We start from the raw sequence: 23,114 nt of genomic DNA on the forward strand, positions 1-23,114 counted from the left end.
TAGTAATCAATCCCGAGTTTTCATTTTGTAGTCGAGGAAGTGGAGGCCCAGAGCGGTCAGGTGATTTCGCCAAGGCCATGCGATTTTTTATGAGCAGAACTTGAAATGGAACCAATTGTCCTGACTCCCAGTAAATTTTTGCTTTCAGGCCAAATCTCTATTGCGAAGTCGAACAGAAAAGTCAACTAAAAAAATTTTCTTGAAACTAAGTTAATCTGTATAAGTGAGTTCACTTACTGTTTTACTTATTTAATAAAATTTAAGATTCCGAAACTATAAATGACCACATAAGGTCTTAGCAGGCCATCAGTTCTTCCTTGCGAGGTAAGGTAATTTAAGGATTGACTCTAGCATGCTGTGAAATGTTATTTTCCAGTATTTTCTATAAGTATTTATTAGTGTTAAAAATAATCAGTTACTAAGTGTTGAAACAGTAGAAGCACTAACCTGTCAAGAACAGCACATAGTAGATTGATGTGGCTTTTTTGGTCTCATTTCCTCTTCTGCATTGAAAAAGATGTCAAAAATAAAAAAGGTTTATTGAAATTCATTAATTTTGAGCAAAGCACCTGCTTAATTTTTAAAAGAGTATTCTCAAAAGCTATCTTTAAACCTTGTGGAATCTAAATAATTGGAAACTTGTATGGGTATCTCTCACAAAGTGCAAAGTTTTATAATAGAGGATGCTTTATAAATTTGTTTTGAGGAAAAGAAAATGATAAAACATTAGTGGAGTCAGATAATCATGAAATGATCTTTGTGTCAAAAAAAGAGGATTAAAGGAAAAGAGTGAAAATTTTGTGCTTATGCAAAGTTTTATAGAAAATATAAAAGTCAGTTTCCAACTTCTTTGCTATTTGGAGCTGGTGTTTTAATTGAGTATATGGTGTGTGAAATACTGAAATTTTCCTAGACTTTGCCCATTTTGACGAGAATACATAGTTTTAAAGAAATCTCTATAAACACTAAACTTAGTCTTTCAAATATTTATTTACAGTAAGTACTGTTGAGTGAAATACATTCTTAGAACAAAGAATAGGTACATTTCTGATTTGGCTGTTTTAGCAAACTCAAGAAGTTATATATCAATTCTCTATGACTAGTCTACCATAAAATACCAAAGATCCTCCTAATTCATATTTTATCTAAACTTTGATAAATTAGACAGTCTTTACTAAACATATATGAACCTCTCAGTAATCCATACATAGGCCTCAGGGAATCTGAAAATTCCTTGAAATTTTATGTAAGATTTTGTGTGCACGTGTAAATGCCTTTTGAGATGGTCTCAAAGGCTCCATGCCCTAAATAAAAGATTAAGAATCACTGAATTCTAAATACCTTCCATGTCCCATGTATTATGCCGATGATTATGATGTTGCTCCAATCTTTTATTTAATCTTAACATTTTCATATTCACTAATTCATCTCTCCCTTTTTCTTCTCTCTCCCTCTCCCCCCTCCCTTAGGTCCTCCTGTAAGTATATTGGTGCATTTTGGCTCTTCTGCGTTAATCAGGATCACGTATGTTACGACTTTGTTAAAACATCAAAATATAGTCTATACTTCAATTAGAAAAATATTGCTGACCTTTTAAGGGTACTCAAGTTTGGAAAATTATTTTTTTAAGCACACAATTTTGTGACCATGTGATATGTTGGAATACAATATGTGTCAATTAAAAAAAAACATTTATTTTTTATATAATCACACATCAATTACCCTCGTGAGGCTTTTGAATAACGCATGAAGCTTCTGATTTTAAATGCTTTTCCTGGAATTCTGAGGTTTCTTTTGCAAGAATATCTCCAAGCTATTTCACACTTCTTTTTTCATCTGTTTAAACTTGTATCTGAAATATTTGCATTTGCCAGTCCACCAAAAGTAGATAGCAACTTGATCGTGGAAATGATACCCCCTGTGGGCTTGGAGCAGCACCCCCTCCTTAGGCAACACTCCCTTTGAAGTCCGTTGGAGTTCTGCCTGCACAAAGAGCCCGGGATGGGGCCCTTGGAGAGTTTCACTTTCTTTTTTCTTCCCTTGAGTAGGTCATAGCTGCAGCATTCCAGTCTGGTTTGTGCTCACAGGAACAGATTATCTTGTCAGCTTTGAGCTAGATGTGTTTTTGAGTAATATCCTGGATATCTGTTGTCTGACCCCGGTGTTTATGCTGTGCACTGTGCATTTACGGTAGCAGTGATCATTGGCCTCCAGATATTTTCTCATCCCAGATAGCCAGTTGGCTCCAGGGGTCACAGACTCACCTTGGCAACTTATCTGACCAGCCAGCGTGGTCCAAGGAGAGAGGCTTAGTATGTACTCGGTTGCTTTATTCAGAGGAAGCATTGGCTTCCAAATATCTTTTGCAGTCTTCCTGCCACATTCAAGGATGGAACATAAATCATATTAGAAATGACTTTGCTGCTGTAACTGACTTTCAGCTCTTGCTTAATGCTAGGCAGATGGCATGCCCCGGGTCTAGGAGCCTTTACTCTCTGGCTTCATATGTAAGCCTCTTCATGTTAAGTAACAAACCACTACTACGCAGAGGAAATTTCAGAGGTTAAGGCCAGAGTAGAGCGTTCAAGGCTTCTTTCTGTGAAATATGTACGAGCCATGCCAAGAGGCAGTTAAATCTCATTTCTGCCTCATGATGATGCTCAGGATTCTAATATTTCCTTTTTGGTTCCTGAAAATTTAAAGAACCACATAGCTCTCGCTTTCTTGGAGCCATCTGTGAGTCTAAATTCTCTTCTTAAACATTTCAGTGATTCTTCCTTTTCTTATTACATATAAAGAAAAGAGCACTAGCATTATTAAGCCCCCAGCATATGGCAGGCAATACTGTAGGCATTTACTTGCATAATTTCATTTTGTTCTCACACAACCTTCTGATGTTACCATTGCCATTGTTCAGTGAGAAAACTGAGGCCCAGAGAGGTCAATTACCAAAGGTTGCACAGCTAGAGGGTTTGCAAAGTTGAAATTCAATTAGATATGCCTAATTCCAATCTATTACCACTTCATCCCTATTCCTTATGAATTATAATTTTGTTATAACATGGACCGTTGTTACACAGGTTGGCATGGGTCCAATCATGTTCCTTCATATAAATAATTACATATAACAGAAGCATGGCCAAAAAATGTAAATGGCTAATCTGTAAAACAAGCATTAATATTGTCCCACCTTGACTGCATTTTGAGGAAGTTATAATGGGTTTAGCAAACTGCATCAAATCCAAGAAATGGGGTCTAAACAGGAGTTTTCATACTGACTAAAAGATAATTCAAACTGTTCACATTTGATAAGATAAAAAACCATTAATTGTGAAAAAGAGAAAAAAGCCTATTGATTATGCTATCTTTACTCATACAATAAAGTTTTACCGTAGGACTTAGGACTAAAGATTATGGGCACCTTAATGGGTGAAATATAATGAAATTCTCTTGAGCCTCTAATTTCTAAACCTCCATATGTGATTTCTGAGAAGTATCTGCCTTCCATCAAATTTTGCTTTAGAGAAGGTGGCATTATAACAAATTTCTAGTGTACTTCTTGCATCTGAATGAACATTAATGAGCAGTGGCATTATTATGATAAATTTATCAGCAATTCAGTAATTTAGAGGAAATACCCAATTATTGACAATTTTAATTTCTAGTGAACACACTCTTCCTATTTTTAGCATCACGTTAATTTTATGTACAGTTGACCCTTCAGCGATGTGGGGGTTGGAGTACCAACCCCTGCTAAGTAAAAAGTCCATGTATAACTTTTGACTTCCTAAAAACTTTACTACTAATAGACTACTAGTGACCTTACTGATAACATAAACAGTTGATTGACACATATCTTGTATGTTATATGTATTATCTACTGTGTTCTTAGAATAAAGTAACCTAGAGAAAAGAAAATATTACTAAGAAAATCATAAGAAAGAGAAAATATGTTTACTGTTCATTAAATGGAAGTGTATCATCATAAAGGTTTTCATCCTCATTGTTTTCACATTGAGTAGACCGAGGAGGAGGAGGAAGAAGAGGAGGAAGAGAGGTTGGTCTTGCTATCTGGGGTGGTAGGACAGGCAGAAGAAAATCCACATATAAGTGGACCCATGTAGTTCAAGCTCGTGTTCAAGGGTCAGCTGTATATAGATGTTTCCACTTCTTTTCCCTGAACTGAAACTGACAGTTTCTGTGATTTTATTTTTGGAGAAATTTTATTGTCCTCATTTTGTGTCTTTTAAAAAATTATTCGAGTATCTCCACAAATAAGAAATTGGATAAAATACCAAGGCATATGTTGCCATTTCAATCGCAATTTCCCTTGCCTCTATTCTGTACTCTGCAGGTAAAGCACGAAGGTAGTCTGAGAGGTTACTAGTCCTGATTCTAGTGAGCAGGCCTTGGGACAGAACCATGTCAAGTCAGTCTCTCAAACTCCCTTCTGGCCCTGAGCTTCCATGGTGCTGTGGCTTCATAGTTTATGAAGTATAGCCGGCTGTCCTGATGTGTATTTTTTTGTCATTCACTTTCACGTGTTGTGAAATGTGCTCCAATAGTGCAAAAGATGACATTAGGGGGCTCATTAAAACAAACAAAAAATCATATGCCCCAGGGGAGAATGGCAGATCTCATTGTCTCTCATTGTCTCTAAGAGCCATCTTTTTTCCATTCCCTCCTGAAGTAATACTCTCAAGTAAGATTAAAAATAAGAAAAAGAAAAGCAAAAGTATACTTAATGATAAAATTGAATTTAGCAACTTTACATTTACATCTTTACAAATGTATTTTGGAAAGCTTTGATATATTCCACTGAAATGATGTGTTTCTTTTGTCAGTTTCTGTATTCTTGCATATTGAGATCATTTATAATTTAAAACTTGAAATACAGCTAGAATTAGATCCTACATATAATACAATTCAGCTTATTACTCAGCCTTATCCATTTCTACAGAGAGATACTGCTACCACGGGCGTCTCTGCTATGAATAGCTACAATGGAACAGTTTCATGATAATGTATATAATTTGGCTTTTTGTGAATATCAGATACTTTTTTCTATTTCCCTTTTCATAAAGTTGACATGTACTAGAATATTACTCTGAAGGACTCCATGCGGCATTTTGAGCATCTGGCTCAGATACCACAACTGTATTTCCTGCAGTGAGTTCCCTGACCGTTGTGTTACATGATTATCAAATTGTACCTTCTACTGTGGACATCCTAAAAATAAATCTGTGTCTCGATAAGAGCAAAGAGTTGGATCAAAATTTGCAAAATGATTTCAGGGTTTTCAAGTAGAGCAAGTTTTGCACCTAGTTTCGATCTTTTTCAGAGTCAACAAGGGATGTGTTTTTCTGTTTTTTGTCCCAAAGGGAAGTGTCACTCTAATATTCACAGGTCGCAGAATCAAGCAAGTCCTATAATTGTAGCCAGAAAAAATCCAGGAGACCTTGTTCTAAGCGGCTGTTTTATTTGCACCAGTCTATCAAGCTGTATAATTATGCTTGACTGACAGACACGATGTTATTGTTGGTAGCGTAGAACCCTCTGAGGTGTGAAACACGACGCGGTCGTGCCGCCTGTTCTGTCCCGTCCACTTTTAGCAATTGTCAACGCTAGAATCTTGTTGACAGATGAATGAAGCAGACTCAGCCAAGTTAGGCGTACAGTGCTATTTCTGTCAATGTGGTGGATGAATTAGGAAAAGAAATCTCTGTAAAACTTTTAGACGAAAAACTGATCACTTTACCTCATCTGGAAAATATGATAGGATTTTTAAGTCAAAAGTAAATCTTTTCCTAATATACTAATAACTACAATTTATAGCAAGTACCTACCATGTGCCACTTCACATAGCATCCCTGTGACCCATTTTACAGGGGTGGAAACTGAGGCTGGTCAAGTAATTTGCCCAACAGTGTACATCTAGGAGGAGGCAGAACTGGAGTTTGAACCCAGGTGTGTTTCCATTCAAAGCCCATTTTCCCCCATATTTCTACAAGATGTTTTTTAGGCAAATAAGGTTTAAATGTTACCACCTTTATTGTTAAGTATCTTCTTTGTTGTATCTTTATCATTTATGGTTCATATTCAGCCCTTCTTAGTTATTTGTAGATCTCAACATCTAGTTTGTACTCTTTTTTACTGCCAGTTACTCAAAAAAAAAAAAAAACAACCCTCAGGAATCATCTAATTATCATCTAACAGAAGCAAATTATGTGGCCACATGAGCTTTGCCTCTGGAGTCAAGAAAAATAGGTATAAAATTTTCATGAACTTTTTCAGCAAATGTTCCTTTAATTACTTCTTTGTTATATTCCTGATTAGTTATAAAAATATTTTTAATTCTATTTGGGATCCAAGAGTGTGCTTTTAGATGTGTGGTGACTGTTACTTTTTTCCGTAATAATATGGCATTATTGTTGACGGAGGGAGCAAACCACCTTGTAGGAGGCAGTGTTGGTACAAAATAGCAGAATAGCTGTATAAATTCAGTCACTGTAACAGCCACCATGACAAAGTAAAGAAAGAAAAACTTGAAGAATTAAGTGTGTTTAAAAGCTGTTTGGGGACAGAGTTACAATACAGTGACCATAGGCTGTCACAGATAAGTAGTCCATCTTGGGTTCCAGCACACAGGTTTGTCTCCTGGAACAGAAGATAGAAGGAGAGAATATAACTACGAACTGTTGAATAGAATAGATTCCCGGTGTCTCTTCGTGTCTTCTGTTGTGAGTGGTTCAGGCTGCCATGTTTGTATGGGGGAACTGTGTTCAGCGGCAATTTGTTTTAATGATTCCTCTGCTATTTTTTTTTTTTAAGAGATGGGGTCTCACTGTGTCACCCAGTCTGGAGTGCAGTGGTGTCATCATAGCTCACTGCAGCCTTGAATTCATGTGTGCAAGACATCCTGCCTCAGCCTCCTGAGTAGCTAGGACTATAGGCACGTGCCACCACGTCCAGCTGCTATTGTTTATATAGATTGTGATGCCAGGTTAAGCAGAGCTTTGGAATTCTGGAAGTGGCAACAATAATGGGTATAGACCCTGCAAATTGAGATAAATAAGGCTGTTAAAGTAAAAAAAAAAAAAATGGGAGGAAGAGGAGGAAGAAGTAGACATAGAAAAACATTGACAATATTTTTTTTTTTTGCAACATTATTTTTTCTTGTGGTCTATTTCTGGATGCCATTTGTTTTAGAATAACTTGAGCTGGTATAACAGACCTTGAAATGTTTACCACAATAGAAATTTATTTCTTAGACATGGTGAGGGTCAGGGCTTCTTGCAAGGGCCCAGACTAACGGAGACTGCCATCTTTGACGTGTGTGTCCCTCTCTGTGAATCCTTCCTCCTCCTTCCCTCGTCTCTTTTCTTCATTCAGTTCTCACATTCCCTGTGCATAAACTTATAACTTTGGCTGTGACGTGTAACTATGCCTGACTTGATAACCACTCCTGGCGAATAATAATGTAGTACCTTTAATTGGAAGTTATTCTTCAAACACCCTTTTATGTAGATGATTTGATGCTCCCAACCCTGTGAAGCAGGCAGGGCTGGTAACAGCGCTCTGTTTTCCCTCTTAGCTATTTATGGGGCCTCAGAGAAGGGGGATGGCAGGCTACGGGGCTCCCTTACGTGGCTCCTAAGTGGCAGGTGGGCAGCACTGAGCTCTGGAATGCTTACATTCGATCTTTCTTCAGCAAATCAGTATAGACCAGCACACTTTTTAGAGAAAGGTTACAAGAGGCTCTCTCTCCTACTTGACACATTTGAGGATGAAACATTCTCCATCACTTTAAACATTTGAGCCTTTGGAACCTATGGAAAACAAAGAGCCATTGCTGGTAGCATTTCTGCTGCCCAGAGCGGACATCAGAATGCAGGAAAAGAAGAACGAAGCAGCAAGGGCTGGCGGGGGACTGAGTCGCGTGGGTCAGGGGGTTGGTCTGAGACAGGTGGCCGGGGCAGGCTGGGCTGCACAGCAAACCCGACAGGCCAGGGCTGGCTCTTCCGAGTCACAGCCCCACCGTGCACCACCTTCCTCCTGGCTGAGGAGCTGTCACCCCTCGCAGTGTTTTGTCTCGGAAGCAGCGAGGGGAGCTAGGAGAACTAAGGCATCTACACAAAGTGGCTGCATCACCACTTCCTTCCATCAATAAACAAATGAAATCCATATTTGTGCCGCTAACCCACAGAGAAGGAAGGGGAATGTTTGGCAGGCAGAGTAGAAATCCAATCTGGCAGCTACAAATTTAAAAACAATTATTTTAAATTTTATATCACAAACTTCCTTTCGGAGGCTTCCGTTCTCTACGCCCATGTGAGGGTATTCTTCTGGGAGGAGAAATGTAAGCATTCTCGAGCTTTGTGCCGCCCAGGGACCATCGAGTTCATGGAACACTTGAAAACATACGTCGGTCCTGTACTGCAGACACGGTCTTCTATTCTGATACATAATTTCATTCAACAGTAGCAGACGCACATGCTTTGTCTCTTGATTTGCAGTTTTGGGAACAATTTCAACATGCTCCCTTCCAGAGAGCGTTATTAACAACCCATGGGCACACGGGTTCAGGCTTTTCCACAGGTGAGAGTGGAAATTGAAAGAGTGGATTAGAGAGTTCTCTGCAGGCACCCCGGATAATTTATCGCCCTTCTGTGGTAATGGCTGAATGTATATATCTGTCGCCATATGTAGCCTTCCATTTAGCTTCTAATCAATGGTAAAGAATAAGAACTGCTTTTTAAAAACCGTCCCTTGGAGTGGAACTAATCAGCTTGTGGTTTCCTTTCAGGTAGTCTGGCCATTCCCCAGTATGCCCTATATATACCCCTGGTTGGGGGATGACCTAAACTTCCACTTGCAGTTGTGAGCGTTATTTATCCCGACGCCCCCTCCACGTCTACCCAACCCTCTACTTTGCATATTAAAGTTAAGTCTCTAATCACTGAATCTGCACGTCTGGAAGGTGGATCTGGAGTTGCCGTTACGTACAAACGTACTTTGTACATGAGATGGCATGAGTTGAAAAGAAACTGTTATAGAATTCTCGTATTGTTTACCAGTTTGAAAGTCCTGTGAATGATGAGGATTTATTCCTTCGCTTGACTAGATCCCCTGGGTTTTATTTGTTGAGAACGTTATTTTCCCATAGGCATTGGCTCGCCTGTTTCGAGGAAAAAAGTTCCTTTTTTTTTTTATCCTTAGTTTGGTGATGTTAATAGAGTTCAGGAGAAGAGAGTTCAAAGAGCATAAACAAGCTGATGGCAATTTCAGATCACTGGAATGTTTTAAACAAATGAAAAATTGCTTGACCTTGTATCAAATATTGTAATTTATAAGAAACTCACTATACAAATTGTATATTTCCTATAATATGAAGTTTCCTGTGTGCAGATTTTAATCAAAACCACAAGGCCAGTGAATTTGGATTGGGAAACCTCCTCCCATTCATCCTTGTGAGGAGGGGAAGCTTTTATTTTGCCATTAAAAACTATCCTGAAAGAGTGGGAAATGTCTTTCATCCCTATTCATTTCTAGAACTTCCAGTACTTTCTAGAACTGCCAAAAACTAAGGCACCTGGATCATTTCTAGGTTTCTGTTCTGTTAAAAATAAATTAAATAGAAAGTTTTCGTTCATGTAAATTATTACTAGAAATTGGCCTGTCTTATCTCTCTGTGGTAGTAGGAACTCAATCTATTTCCCTAAAGTACCGTGATTACCAAGATGTAGCCTACTTTAATACTTTCAGTTATTACATTGTCAGTAAATTAGACTCATGGACAATACAAACATTCCTTTTGGGAAGAGTTTGGTAACAGTTAAGGGATGGTTTGTGTCAGGTTTCTTGTTTGGGGACTGGAAGTCAGCATCACTTCCGATGTGAAACGTTTCCTTGCTATGTCCTGCCTTTGTTGGCTGACAGTAGTGTGACAGGTGGCATACTATTAAAATCACCGTTATAAATCTCTTAAAAAAAGGGTACGTCTTCTGCTATGTATTTGTTCTCACCTGGCCTCCCACTAGGCTGGCTAGGCTTTTAAATATCTTGGGAGACTAAGAATGGTTCTAAATGGTATCCTAATTTACAGACCTTCAAACTTCCTACTTTTAAAACTATAACCAAAAACTAGCTAAATTTTGTATCCATCAAGGGTGTCAGATGGAGCCCAGTAATATGAATATGTGTACTTATATAAAGCTTTAGCTCCTTATCTAAACAGGCAAATATGCATCCTGTGGAATACAAAAAGCCCTGTAATGGAGTAGTAAATTTTAATATTTGGCATTTATAGGCTTTTAATTTCTTTTAAACAAATTTAGAAGTGACACATCTGTAGAAATTGATCAAGATATTGTCTCTTCCATCAGAATGTCTTGTAGCTCAAACTTTTGTGCTAAGTAGAAAAAAATTTTTCTAGAAGAATCTTTCCCTGAGATTTTTATCTTTAAACCATGGAAAGTTTCAGAATGCGTAAAATACTAAAATTACAGAATTGATAGTTGAAAGGAACCTTAGAGACTACATCCAAGCTATTGCTTCATTTTATAAGTTAATGAACTGAAAGTGGAGCCCAGATAGGAATTTGAAGAGGGACGTTGACGCACTGACACAGAACCACTCCACAGTGATGAAGGTGGACGCAGTGAATTATGCTATGCAGTATACAGTGTGTTGCATCTAAATTAACTCATGTCTAAGGGAATAGCTTTTAAAATGCTCCACATATTTAAAAGTTCAATTTGTCAAAGTCACCATGTCATAACCTGTTAAAAAGATTCATCTCTTGCTGAACTATTGCCAATAAATTTTCCAGACATGACATTTTTCGCAGCTTATTGTATGTATTCTCATTGTCATGGCACAGATCACATCAGATGTATTTCCTGAGTGACACTCAAGAGAAATGAAAATGTGCATTCTGTTTCTGCATGTGGGGGTTCCAGTTTCTTAAGAGAAATGAGAATTTTTAGATGAAGATGTTTTTCAGGACTCAGTCAGCGATCAACTATGACGGTTTTCTTTTTTAAATACATGTGTGATTAAGGAATGGAATAGCACTCTGAAGGGAATCTATTTCCTTTAAGTACTGTAACATTACTCTTTAATTACTTGAGTGAAACCTCAAAACTTTGTTAATCTTTAATTGCTTATGTTTCAACTTAATTTAAATGTCAATACGGTTGAGAGGAAGTTTGGGAATCTATTTACTATTAAATTGAATTAAAAAATATTTGAGGCCGGGCACAGTGGCTCACGCCTGTAATCCTAGCACTCTGGGAGGCCGAGGCGGGCAGATCGTTTGAGCTCAGGAGTTCGAGACCAGCCTGAGCAAGAGCGAGACCTTGTCTCTACTAAAAATAGAAAGAAATTATATGGACAACTAAAAATATATAGAAAAAAATTAGCTGGCCATGGTGGCACATGCCTGTAGTCCCAGCTACTGGGGAGGGTGAGGCAGGAGGATCGCTTGAGCCCAGGCGTTTGAGGTTGCTGTGAGCGAGGCTGACACCACAGCACTCTAGCCCGGGCAACAGAGTAAGATTGTTCTCAAAAAATAAAAATAAAAATTGAATAATTTGACATTATTTCTTTTTTTCTTTCTTTTTTGTTTTCTTTTTTTCCTTTTTTTCCCTGCCCCCAAGGCATTATTTATTAAATTTGATTTTATTACTCTTTTTGGATTCTAATATTATCTAGATACAGTTAATATTTGTGCAAATGAAAGAAGCAAAATTTATTATGTAATGACATAAGATTGAGTGATATATATGTTTGTTGTAAAGGATACTACTGTAAAAATTAATTAGTTTTCTTTTCTACAAAGGTTAGAGGAAAACTTGATTCTGCAGCATGATTTAAAAAGTCTAAAATTTCACATTATTCTTTAGCTACTATGTGCTCTTCATGAAAGGGAGATGTTGAAAAGAATTTAGAAACCTGGAAACTTTATACACCAGGAAATTCCATTCTCTAGGACCAAAAAGCAACGAAGTTCCAAATTAATTGTTTCCTTTATAAATTTGAAAATCTGCATCATAGTTTGGTTGAACTGCTTGACCTCTGTCTTCTGACAGGGAAGGCCTTTCACGGTCCCTGCCTGCCACTGCAACATGCCTGTACAAACAAGGGGACCGGGTTCCATTGTGCTGCAGATTGTTCACGTGGGAATACACACAGGAGCTCAGGGAGCCCGGAACGGTGCTACCCCTGCCCTCTGACATCGGTGACAAATCCCCCCCCTGCTTAATGACAGAACCAGGTCTCTTGACTGCCTTTGTGAATAAGGATAGTGCTACATAACTTTCATGTCCTGGTTCATGCTTCGCACACCTATGCATTCTTTCTGTGTGTGTATATGTGCATGTGTTGTGTGTGAACTTGAACTGAAACTTTTCCCTGAACTTTCCTTTCGATGAGAAAAAAATAAACGGCTGAGGTTTGCAATTTGTCAAAAGCTTTGAAAAGATTGCTTTCGCAGACTTTATTTCTGAAGGTTTGTGCTGCCTTTTCCCCCTTTGAGAAGGACCTGGTGGATAACCTAACTTACTTTGTGCACACCAATTATTAATACAAATGTCTGCCTTGGCCTACTTCCTTTCATTTATACGATTTCGGGGACGGCTGGTTAGCCATTCTCCAGGCAGGACGCAGAGCCAGTCAGGCGTGGGGCAAGTGCTTTCTTCTCCCCCCAGTAGACCCCGAGAGTGCTGTGGCTGCAACCCATGGAACACTTTTTCTTTCATCCTGCAGCAGTTATTCAGAATCGTTCAGAAAGCACCTGCCAAGCCTCATCAATAGAGGTAATTTAGGCAGTGGCTCTAACAATGCCCAGCTACATTTCCTGTCTCAACGGAGAACATTTCTATTATGAAAGAAAAGAAGCATATTCAGGACACTCTTGGTGATAACATTACCATATCTGATTTAGTCCCAGTATTTACTGCTAGTTGTATAATATTATCTGTTCAAGTAAATTAAGGCAGTTTATGTTTCAATACAATCAATTTTATTGCAGTGAGAAGAGAGGACTTTAGTTCTCACAATGGGAGCCTCTGGCCAAAGGTTTCCCAGTTGCTTGGGAAGTGTGAGCATGAAGTCTGGGAATCTGAAAATGTATCAACATACAACTGGACGTTCTGTTGAAGAGTTTAGGACTTGATTTTCCTTGTTTCTTCAGCATCGCTGCAGTGCCTGGCATTTAGTAGGTGCTTAAATAAATGTTAGTTGAATAAAAATTTGTATAAAGAATGTATTTTTAAAAAATCAGTTGTTTATGGTATGGCTTCCACAGTCCAAGGACTGAGAGGTATAACATAATAGTTAAAAAGTGTAGGCTGTGGAATCTGACATACCTGAGTGTGTGTCTCAGTATTTCCACTTAGGGTTGTGTGATCTTGGCCAAGTCATCTCAACGTCTCTTGCAATAGACTCTTGGCAGTCCTCATTTTAATCAACGTCTCTTTTCGAAATTCTCTCCAGTCTTGATTCCTATAATTCTCATTTTTGTTGTTGTTGTTTTAAATTCTTTTCCTCATTAGCTTCCTTTTTGGAACACTCTTCCTCTCCTGCCCCTGAAATGTTATATTTCTCTGCCCAGGGGTTCTTAAACTGGGTGAATGATTTCCTGAAGAATCCATGGATGGATTTAAGAGTTTCTGTGTGTGTGTGTGCGTGTGTGCAAAGTTTTAAGTGTTTCATAGGTGGATATTTCTAACTGCATCGCTATAGTTTTTATCCAATTCAAAAGAGAGTTAAGAATCACTGCCCATAGCTTCAGCCACTAGCGTGATACAAGTGAGAGCACAAAAGTGTTCAAGTCAGACAAACCCATGTTCATATTCCAACTTCCCCGTCTGGAAGCTTTCTGACCCCTAATTTGCAGGGCTGTTGTAGCAAAGAGAGATGTCATTTGCAAAGCTCTTGGGGTCTTGTAGCAGTCAGTAAGTGGTAACTGTCATCATGCAGCCCCAGACATCTGGGCCCCTAAAGCACATGCGCTTGTTGGCTTGCAGAGCCTCTCCTCCCCAGTTATAAACTAGGTTTTCATTCTTGGGATTCTGCCTGGGTGAAGCAATAAGCCTTATGTGACTCATGCGTTATAAGTTAATTGACTCTCTGGGTGTTAGAAATCAGCTCGCACGCATTTATTAATGCAAAACATCTAGGACAGCTGCAGAAGGCACTATCAGGTCCTTCTTTTCTGCACAACATTTAGAAAATTGGAATTGGACACATATGTAAATTTAATCAGACTGATAAATGTTTATAAATTGGCTTTCAGTATTTATCTGGAGCAATCAAAATATCACACATTAAGGTTGTTATTTTATTTTATTTCTTTGAAACAGAGTCTCACTCCATCGACTCAGGTAGAGTGCAGTGGTATCATCATAGCTCACTGCAACCTCAAACTCCTGGGCTCAAGCGATCCTCCTGCTTCAGCCTCCCCAGTAGCTGGGACTACAGGTGCACACCACCATACCCAGCTACTTTTTTTCTATTTTTAGTAGAGACAGGGTCTCACTCTTGTTCAGGCTGGTCTTGAACTCCTGACCTCAAGTGATCCTCCCACCTTGGCCTCCCAGAGTGCTAGGATTATAGGCGTGAGCCACCGCGCCCGGCCAAAGATGTTATTAAACATAGCAGAAACCAAATTATTCAATATGTACAATGTAATAAAAATTGGTAGGACAGTAAATATTGCCTAAGCACGTGTTTTTACAGCTTTGCAAGCTGAGCAGGTGTCTTGCCACACATGTATTCCGTATGTTCATTGTATCCTACTGAACATATGTCTGTAAAACTGATCATTTATTTACACCTTGGTAGCCAATCCTGCTTCTGTGCCAGTTTATGAAAAGGCTTGGATATGTATTATGTTTTAGAAGCCCGATACACATTTATAGTCAAAAGCATAAGTTCTTTATACAGCTCCATAAAAATAATACAGCTAAATTACAACCCAAATGTTTTGGTTTGTAAAACAGCAAAGGTTCCAACAAACTTTGTGCCTAGCAGGGATCCCCAGTCCCCCTGGAGCCATGACCTCCTGCCATAGGTGTTTGGCGGTATAACTCTCCTGCCTCTTTCTCTGCTCCGAACCTACTCCTCAAGTGACGTGGAGCATACACAAAGGTAAAATTAAACCCCTTACTTACTGAATTTTGGAGACTGTACTGTAAGAATTTTGCAACAGTCTCCAAGTAATTAAAAACATCCTGAATTGGGAAAGGATTAGAAACTGGAATTTAAAATCACTGACCTAGATCTTTGAATAAATGACTTTAATATGGAAAAAATTTAACAACTTAAGGTTCTGTTTAAAAGTTTTCTGCAATGAATTAGAGATCATGTGATAATATATTTTTAACCACAAAATGGTATTAATAAAATTTTGAGAAGTATAGGAAACTATAAAGATAGAAATAAGTACCCATAATCCTACCATCTAGAGAGATAACCACTGTCTTTGTACACCTTTTCTTTCTTCCTCCCTCCTTCTCTGCCTTTTTTCCTTTCTTTTTTTCCTCTTTCTTTTTTTTCTTTCTTTTACATAGATTTATAACTATATGTCTGAGTAAATACATACGTATGCATACATAAAATTATATCCTAGAAAATGTATAACCTGTATTTTGTATACCACAATATAAATAAATATAATCTATAAATACACATAAAATTTATAATTGGAATAACACTTCAATTCAGTGTTGTATCATAAAAAAATAATCAGGGATACAGTCAAATATTTACAGATGCTCCTCAACTTATGATGAGATTATGTCCCAATAAACCCATCATAATTTGAAAATACTGTAAGTTGAAAGTGTATTTGGTACATCTAACCTACTGAACATCATCGCTTAGCCTAGCCTACCTTAAACATGCTCAGGATACTACATTAGCTTACAGTTGGGCAGAATCATCTAACACAAAGCCTATTTTATAATAAAGCATTGACCAGTTCGTGTTGTTTATTGAGTACCATACTGAAAGTGAAAAGCAGAATGTTGAATGGGTACTCACCACTAATGTGAACAGCTGAAAGCTCCCTGGGCCTGAGCAATGTTTGAAGCATTGAACTAAAATTAATTTCTGGATGACGGGATGCTGCAGCGCCCGGCGGCAACTCCTCTCTTCTGATGAGGCTCCAGAACGGCTGGCGGAAGGCGCTGGGGCCCCGTCACTTGTGGATGGCTCGGCAGGCACAGTATCCGTCAGGAAGGTATCAAGTGTTAATTGTACAGTTTTTCTTCTCTTCATTATATATTTCTCTATATTAAACAAGAGCACCCTGTCAGCTCTTGATACTCTCTTATAATTGACTTCCATTTCTTCTAACTTTCTACATGGCATACCACGCTGACAGCAGCAAATGCCTCCAGTTTCTTTGCTGTGAACACTCTCGGTGCCTCGGGTATAATTTCTTCTGCCTCAACTTCTTTCTTCCCCCAGTTTGATGAGCATCTCATTGGAAAGCTCTTTGGTCTCAATGCCAACAAGTTCACGAATATCCTCTTCACCCATGTCCAATTCTAGCTGTTTCCCAAGCACTAATATCCTGTTACTTACCATTTCATCAGCAGCAGAATCTTTGTTAAAGCCTTTGAATGTGTTTCCATGTCTTCAAAACTTTCTTCCAAATGCCACTCATGCGCTGCTGTGTGACTTCTTCCCATGCCGCAGCAGTGTTCCGGATAGCATTCAGAATGTCAAAGCATTTCCAGAACTCTAGGAGCATTTGGCCAGATTCAGTGGCTTCAACAGCCTGCGCGAATGTTTGGCTAAATAGATGCTTTGAATGCGGCTATTGCACCTTGGTCCATTGGTTAAATGAGTGTGGTTGTGTTTGGCTGCAAATGAACAACCTTTACATCGGGATGCATGTTGCCCTATATGCTGTGAGTGCCCTGGAGCATTCCTTGTCTAAGATCAGAAGAATCTTGAATGGAATGTTGTTTTGCCTGCAATATTCTCTTGCCTGTGGAATAAAACAGTTCAAAAACCAGTTTTCAAATAATGCTGATATCATACGAGCTTTCTTGTTATGGTGATAAGAAGTGTATGCTTGCCCACATTCTTGAATGCTCTCAGATTCTCCAAATGGTAGATTTAGGAAAGGCTTTATTTAATTTGAACCCTGCAACATTTCCACCCTAAAGCAGTGTTACACAGTCCTTGAATGCCATAAATCCTGGCATTGTCTTGGACCCTTGATGAACGTCTGTATGCTCCCACATACGCTTCTAAAACAAGCTTGTTTCATTGACAGTAAATACTTGTTATGGCAAATATTTGTCATCTGATTATCCCATGTGGCTCTTCCTAAAAGCGTTGGCATCTTCGGTATTGGCACTTAGTGCCTCCCCATTAACCTTCACATTATGAAAATTATGATGGCTTTTGAAGTGTTGGAACTACCCATGACTTGTTATAAACATATGCCTATACATAGGAACCACGGCACACTCATAGCTTATGGAAAAGACATCTCGCCTTAGCCTGGACGGTCAGTAGGCTAAGCAGTATGTGCTTCTGTATCTGGTCTCCCATCCATGTGAGAGGAAATTTGTCCACTATTACCAGTTGGCCAACCTCTTTTCTTCGTGATGACGGTGGATCTAACTGATGCTGACGATTTCACTGCGCCACTGATTTGCTTCTCATCCTTTAAGATGGTTGATATTGTGAATTGCAAACCCTAACGCTCATGTGATGGCCATTACTGGCTTCGCATCTTCACGCTGGGCAGTTACCTTGAGTTTCATCTCAAGAGTAACTGCCTTCCTCTTCTGTCTCACCGGAAACAGACACAAATGGGCATTTTGTAGATGAGCAGGGATGCAAAAACACAAAACACAACTTCCAAAAAATGCTGGCAACACAGTGCACTGTAGAGCATTGGTTGTTTACCCGTTTGTGATCTCGTGGCTGACTGCCAGCATTTCGAGAGAATGTTGTACTATGTATCTCTAGCCTAGGAAAAGATCAACATTCAAAATTTGAAGTATGGTTTCTACTGAATACGTATTGCTTTTGCACCATTCTAAAGCCAAAAAATTGTATGTTGAACCGTCATAAGTATATAGAAAGATTAAACATTATTTATATAGTAAAAATCTGAATAAGCCTCAGTGGACTATTAGGCATCCAATAAATTTTAACGATGCAAATTAATGCATAACTAAGAGTCTTTATCTTTCTGATGTTCTGTATATGAATTTTTATAACAGAAATGTGTGTGATAAAAGTCTTATCTTTCACATATGAACATTTTAATCAGAAGAGAGAAAAAATATGTTACTGTGTTACAAAATACAATAATGTTTTTAAATTAACATGGGAAGGACTTGTTAACTTGTTTAAATATGAGTAGATTTTTAAATACAGTTATTTGTTTATGAAAGGCAAGTATTATGGAAGAAATCTCCCACATTTTGAATTAATTTTTATTTTCTTTACATTGAACCTAACAAACCACCTCCATGCTCATTTTTTCTCTCTATTTTTGTCTCTCAAATTTTAAAAAAGAAATACCCACCTGTTATGAGATAAGCTATTTATTTTCCTCTAGAGTAGAATGTGGCTTTTCCTTTTCAGCATTAAAACTACTGAGGATTAAGTATTTTTCAAAGGAAAATGTTAAATTGAAAGACTCTTACCTAAGTATTATTATGTGACTGCAGTTAGGGTAAGAATTATCAATATCTTTCCTGGATATTAATATGCAGGATAACACAACAGATAATCTAAATTATGAGTAGTGTTTATTTCAGTCAAGTATATAAGAGTCCTCAGAAGCAAGAGCAGCTTATAGACATTGGAAGATTTGCAGTCTTTGCAAAGCCATTTTCAAATTAATACACATAACCCATAATGCTTTATTTTTTTAATTGTTTCTCTCTTGAGTATATATTTACATATTAATTAGTTTTTAAAATTAATAGATTATCTAAATTTGAATTGAGCAAGTTGTTGGTGTAGAATATATAACCTATTTAAACTTCCAGCTATATTTATAGAGCATAATTTACTAAGTAATTTGATATAATATTCTCATGTTAATTGGATGCAGAGGCTTATGAAAACTAGGGAGTGATTTTCCTTCAAGACAGAACTCTCATGCTTCTGTTCTGTGGCACCTGTGTGTTGGTAAATGTATACGTCCTCCTCTGAAGCCTCTACAGTCTTTGGCTGCCTTAGTTTTATTTTTATTGTCTGAATAAGATTCCACTGAGTGGGAAACTTCCTCTTCGACATAGATGTGTTTATTTCGCAGTGATCAGAAGCCAAGAGAACCCTTTCTGGTATATTAGATTGAGAACCTACATTTGGAAAATATAACACTCATGTAAGAATAGTAACTGTTCTAATGGTTCTTTAAAAATATCATTGTCTGCCCTCATTGGGCCAGTCAAAATATTCTCGCCTTTCAGCAGTTCAACAGTTGTTTCTGAAGCACCTTATAGCTCGGGTACTGGGATGTTGGAGAGTCAAATGTGAACAACCTCACAGTGTCATGAGAACGGGCAAGATTCCTGCTCCCTGGTGCTGCCAGTGTAGGGCGCATCTGTTCCTCTCGTGGCACAGGCGCCAGGTCAAACTCTGCCTCTCGAAAGGTTAAGGGGTCCCGTCGAGACGGTGTAATCAACAGCCGGGAGATGGTTCTGTGCCAGGATTCCTCCTGCCACCAGGGCAATCCTGTTGCCACTCAGAGTTTCTCTGACGTGGTTCCAAAGCTCTATAGGAATGCCCACTACAGGTGCTGTTTTCACCTGAAAAGAAAAATAAGCTTGAATCTGAGTGTGTAAATTGAAATTTTAAGAGATGATAAAATTATAGTTAGTAAGGGTTCCAAAATAATTTCTCTTAAAAATTATTTGTTTCAATTCAAAGGAATAAAATAAATCTGAATGTGAGCGTACTCAAATAAAAGTGGTAGTCCTGCTTGGATGTTTTAATGATGAGTTTGTGAGTTACGGAGGGAATTTCTTTCTCCCTTGAGGCCGAGGTAGTACCTTTCAGAGTTGCGTGAACAATACTAATATTCCCTCAAGTTTTTGTAGATGAACTTTTTTATTTAAAATTAATCACAGTGCAGACATATGTGAGTCTGTTATCTTAGTCAATATTTCAAAATAATATTGCATTTTAAAACTACAACTTTTGTGTGCCTGTCAGTGTGTGTGTTAAATGGAAAAACAGCATTTGTCCCCTATGAAAAGGAACAACACAGATTTACCATCCATAAAAAAGGATCACGTAGTGAGACTAATTGCCTCAGTCAGAGACCTAAATGACTGTCGATTTAGAGAGTTGTGCTAGCACTTTCTGGCAACCATAATTGTGATAACAGCTCAACAAGGAACAGTTAATATTGCTCTTTAATTGCCTAAAGTGACAATACATTCTCCAGTGACAGGTCATCTCATTTGTCATGTTCCATTGTGGTTTTACTTGCCTGACAAAATTTTCCACTTCCTTTGAATACTTTCCTGTCGAACATCCCACTGGCTAGTTGTCTTCCACCTTGCTGTTCCGGTCACCCCTTTCTGAAGTCACCTCCTCCTGCTGGTCCTTTTCTTCCCAGTGCCTAAGCTGCCCCGAGGGCATCGTGGTCAGCTGTTGACATTAATCAGTGACTTGGGACTCGGTGCTCTGGCTTTTACATGTGTGTTCCTCACTCCAGCACTTGTGTGGTTTCCCTGTTTCGCTTGGCACAGCCCTGGATTATCCTAGATTCAGCTCTTTATTTATAGAAACATTTTGGTGATTTGCTTGGGGGAGAAAAGGCCTTTTCAGGAATTCCATTTTAAAAATGGACTCAAGTTGTGTTTTGTGGATCTCAATCAAAATTTATAACCATTCAGGGTATATTTTAGGAAAAAGTTAACTTTCACAGTTAATTATTAATAATGTTCGCTACCTATCAATTAGAATAGACTAGAAAAATATCCACTAATGAATGAAAACACGTGTATTTCTCGATGAACTACTCAGAAGCAGCTTCAGGAAATTCTAAGATATTTCTTTTGGCGATTAGTCCGTGACAAAGTCTTTATGGCCCTGTGCCCTCCGTCGCAGGGGAGTTTCTGAGATGCTTCTGGAAGGCTCTGGCCTGCTCCCCCTCCACCCTAGGGCTCCCCTGGCACTGCCCCACCCACAGAGACCTCTCCTCCCATCACTTCCCGGGCTTGGCCAGGTGGCTCTATTACCATGACCACAAGACTCCAGCTGCCAGATTGTCCTCTTAACAGGTATTGTAGGCGTCTGCGGGTGAATAGACTGTTACATCCTATTGAGAGAGAGGACATGGTGTAGGCAGTTCTGGAATCTTGGGTAAGAGTTGTAAGGCTTGTATCGTGCCATCCTTGTTTTAGGGCAGAGTTAGCAAATTTGTCAGGTGTGCTTTGTTTCTCTGGGAAGCTTCTCTACCAACCACTTCTTTTTCCTCTTTTTCATGTTCCCCAGCCTGTGCACACACACACACACACACACACACACACACACACACACACACAGCATGCATACCTGAAATTCATATCCACGTTGGGATAATGTGAGTTCCCTGGTGCTATATACTTTCCGATGCCTATAGAGAAGTCAACTTCTAAATTTTACTGTCATTTACTACCATTGTTTTCATTATCACTAACATAAAATCCATAACATGATGTATATTTTATATAATGACCTACAAATATATGTACACATTGTGCTAAATCATTTGTTTCATATAGTGACAGAAACGTCACGTTTTAAAGATGAACAGGAAAAGGGTGTCATTTGTTGAACGGTTGTAGGAATCTGAAAATCTCAGCAACTATGCTAAACATACTCTTTAGAAGAAAAGCCTTCTAATTTTAGAGAATCCTGCATTTTAATTTTCATATCACACATATAAGAGATACGTAATATATTCAGGGGTTCTATAAAAGGTGCCTGTTCACACTTGTGAGTTTACATTAGTTCAAAACAATCAGAAAGACCAAAAGCTTAATGCTGATGATGACAGAGAGAAAGAGAGAGTGTGCATACAGGAGTGAGTGTGAGCAAGGGGGAGGGGAGGACACGTTGTCGTTTCATCCGGTAGGTGGATCTGGGAAGATCCATAGTTACGTGTAAATGGAAAACCCTGCGTTTGTAGGTTATTGTCACAGAACTTCTCTATGTTTAGCACTGATCTTAGGCTGTTAACCTTAAGAAGCTTTGCTGAACTGGTTTCTGTACAGGTGTTGGTTGACGGGCTGGTGTGCCTGGCCCAGGTGTGCGTCCGGAAGCAGAGATGCCCTCCGTGGCAGCCCCGGAGTGGCTGGGAAGTTAGAATGTCTGCTTGCTTGAAGAGTGCTCTTGTCCCGTAGGTGGTCCGAGCAAGCCTGCAGGTAGCTGTGAGCTTAAACTTCCAGGCTGAAAAGCAGAATGACCTGGTAGAAAATGCATAAACCTTGGAATCAGATTTGGGTTTAAATTTTGGCGTTTCCAGCTACAAGCTGTGTGACCTCTAGCGTATTTCTCTGAGCCTCAGTTTCTCCATCTGAAAAATGCTGGGCAGTTATAAGGAGTAAATGGAATAACATTTCCAAAAGTGCCTGGTACTCTGCAAGGAATGAATATGTTATTCTCTTTGTCTCTGTCTACCACTAGCGGGTACAGGAGAGGGGTAACATCTACAGTACTTTGATTTGGTTCCCCTTCCTGGTTGGACTAGATATTAATAAAACGTGGCCAACCACCTTTTCAGGCAAAGCTCTTAGGAATCATCTGCTTTGTCCCCAGTGAGTTAGAGAACAAGTACCTAGAGAAATTCCAACCCCAGAGAGAGGCTAAGTGAGAGAGAGTTCCCAGGCCTTCTCTGGGAGTTATAATAGCTCCCCACTTTTCTATATGATACTCAGTTAACACACAGCTGATACCATGACACTACACATTGTTTATCAATTTTTTAAAGATTCCCTAACTCAGTGTGAACTTTTTCTTTAATCTCACCTGGTACAAAATTCAATTGGAAATTTTGAGAAGGTGATATATAATCAATAGTTTTAGTCACAAGTGATTTTTCTTTAGCTAGAAGCATTTACAGTTATGCTGCTTTG

At 38.7% G+C, this 23,114-nt stretch overlaps 1 protein-coding gene across 2 annotated transcripts in view; it reads left to right on the top strand.

The window, feature by feature from the left end:
• The window catches only part of COL25A1 (collagen type XXV alpha 1 chain), a 337,352-nt gene that overhangs the window by 166,077 nt on the left and 148,161 nt on the right, over nucleotides 1-23,114 (top strand). For both annotated transcript variants that reach the window (XM_045537459.1, XM_045537458.1), the window contains exon 4: nucleotides 1,470-1,477. In XM_045537459.1, coding sequence (XP_045393415.1) covers nucleotides 1,470-1,477 — 8 coding nt within the window. The remainder of the gene's footprint in view (nucleotides 1-1,469; nucleotides 1,478-23,114) is intronic.

Source organism: Lemur catta, chromosome 26, assembly GCF_020740605.2.
Source record: "Lemur catta isolate mLemCat1 chromosome 26, mLemCat1.pri, whole genome shotgun sequence".
NCBI lineage: Eukaryota > Metazoa > Chordata > Mammalia > Primates > Lemuridae > Lemur > Lemur catta.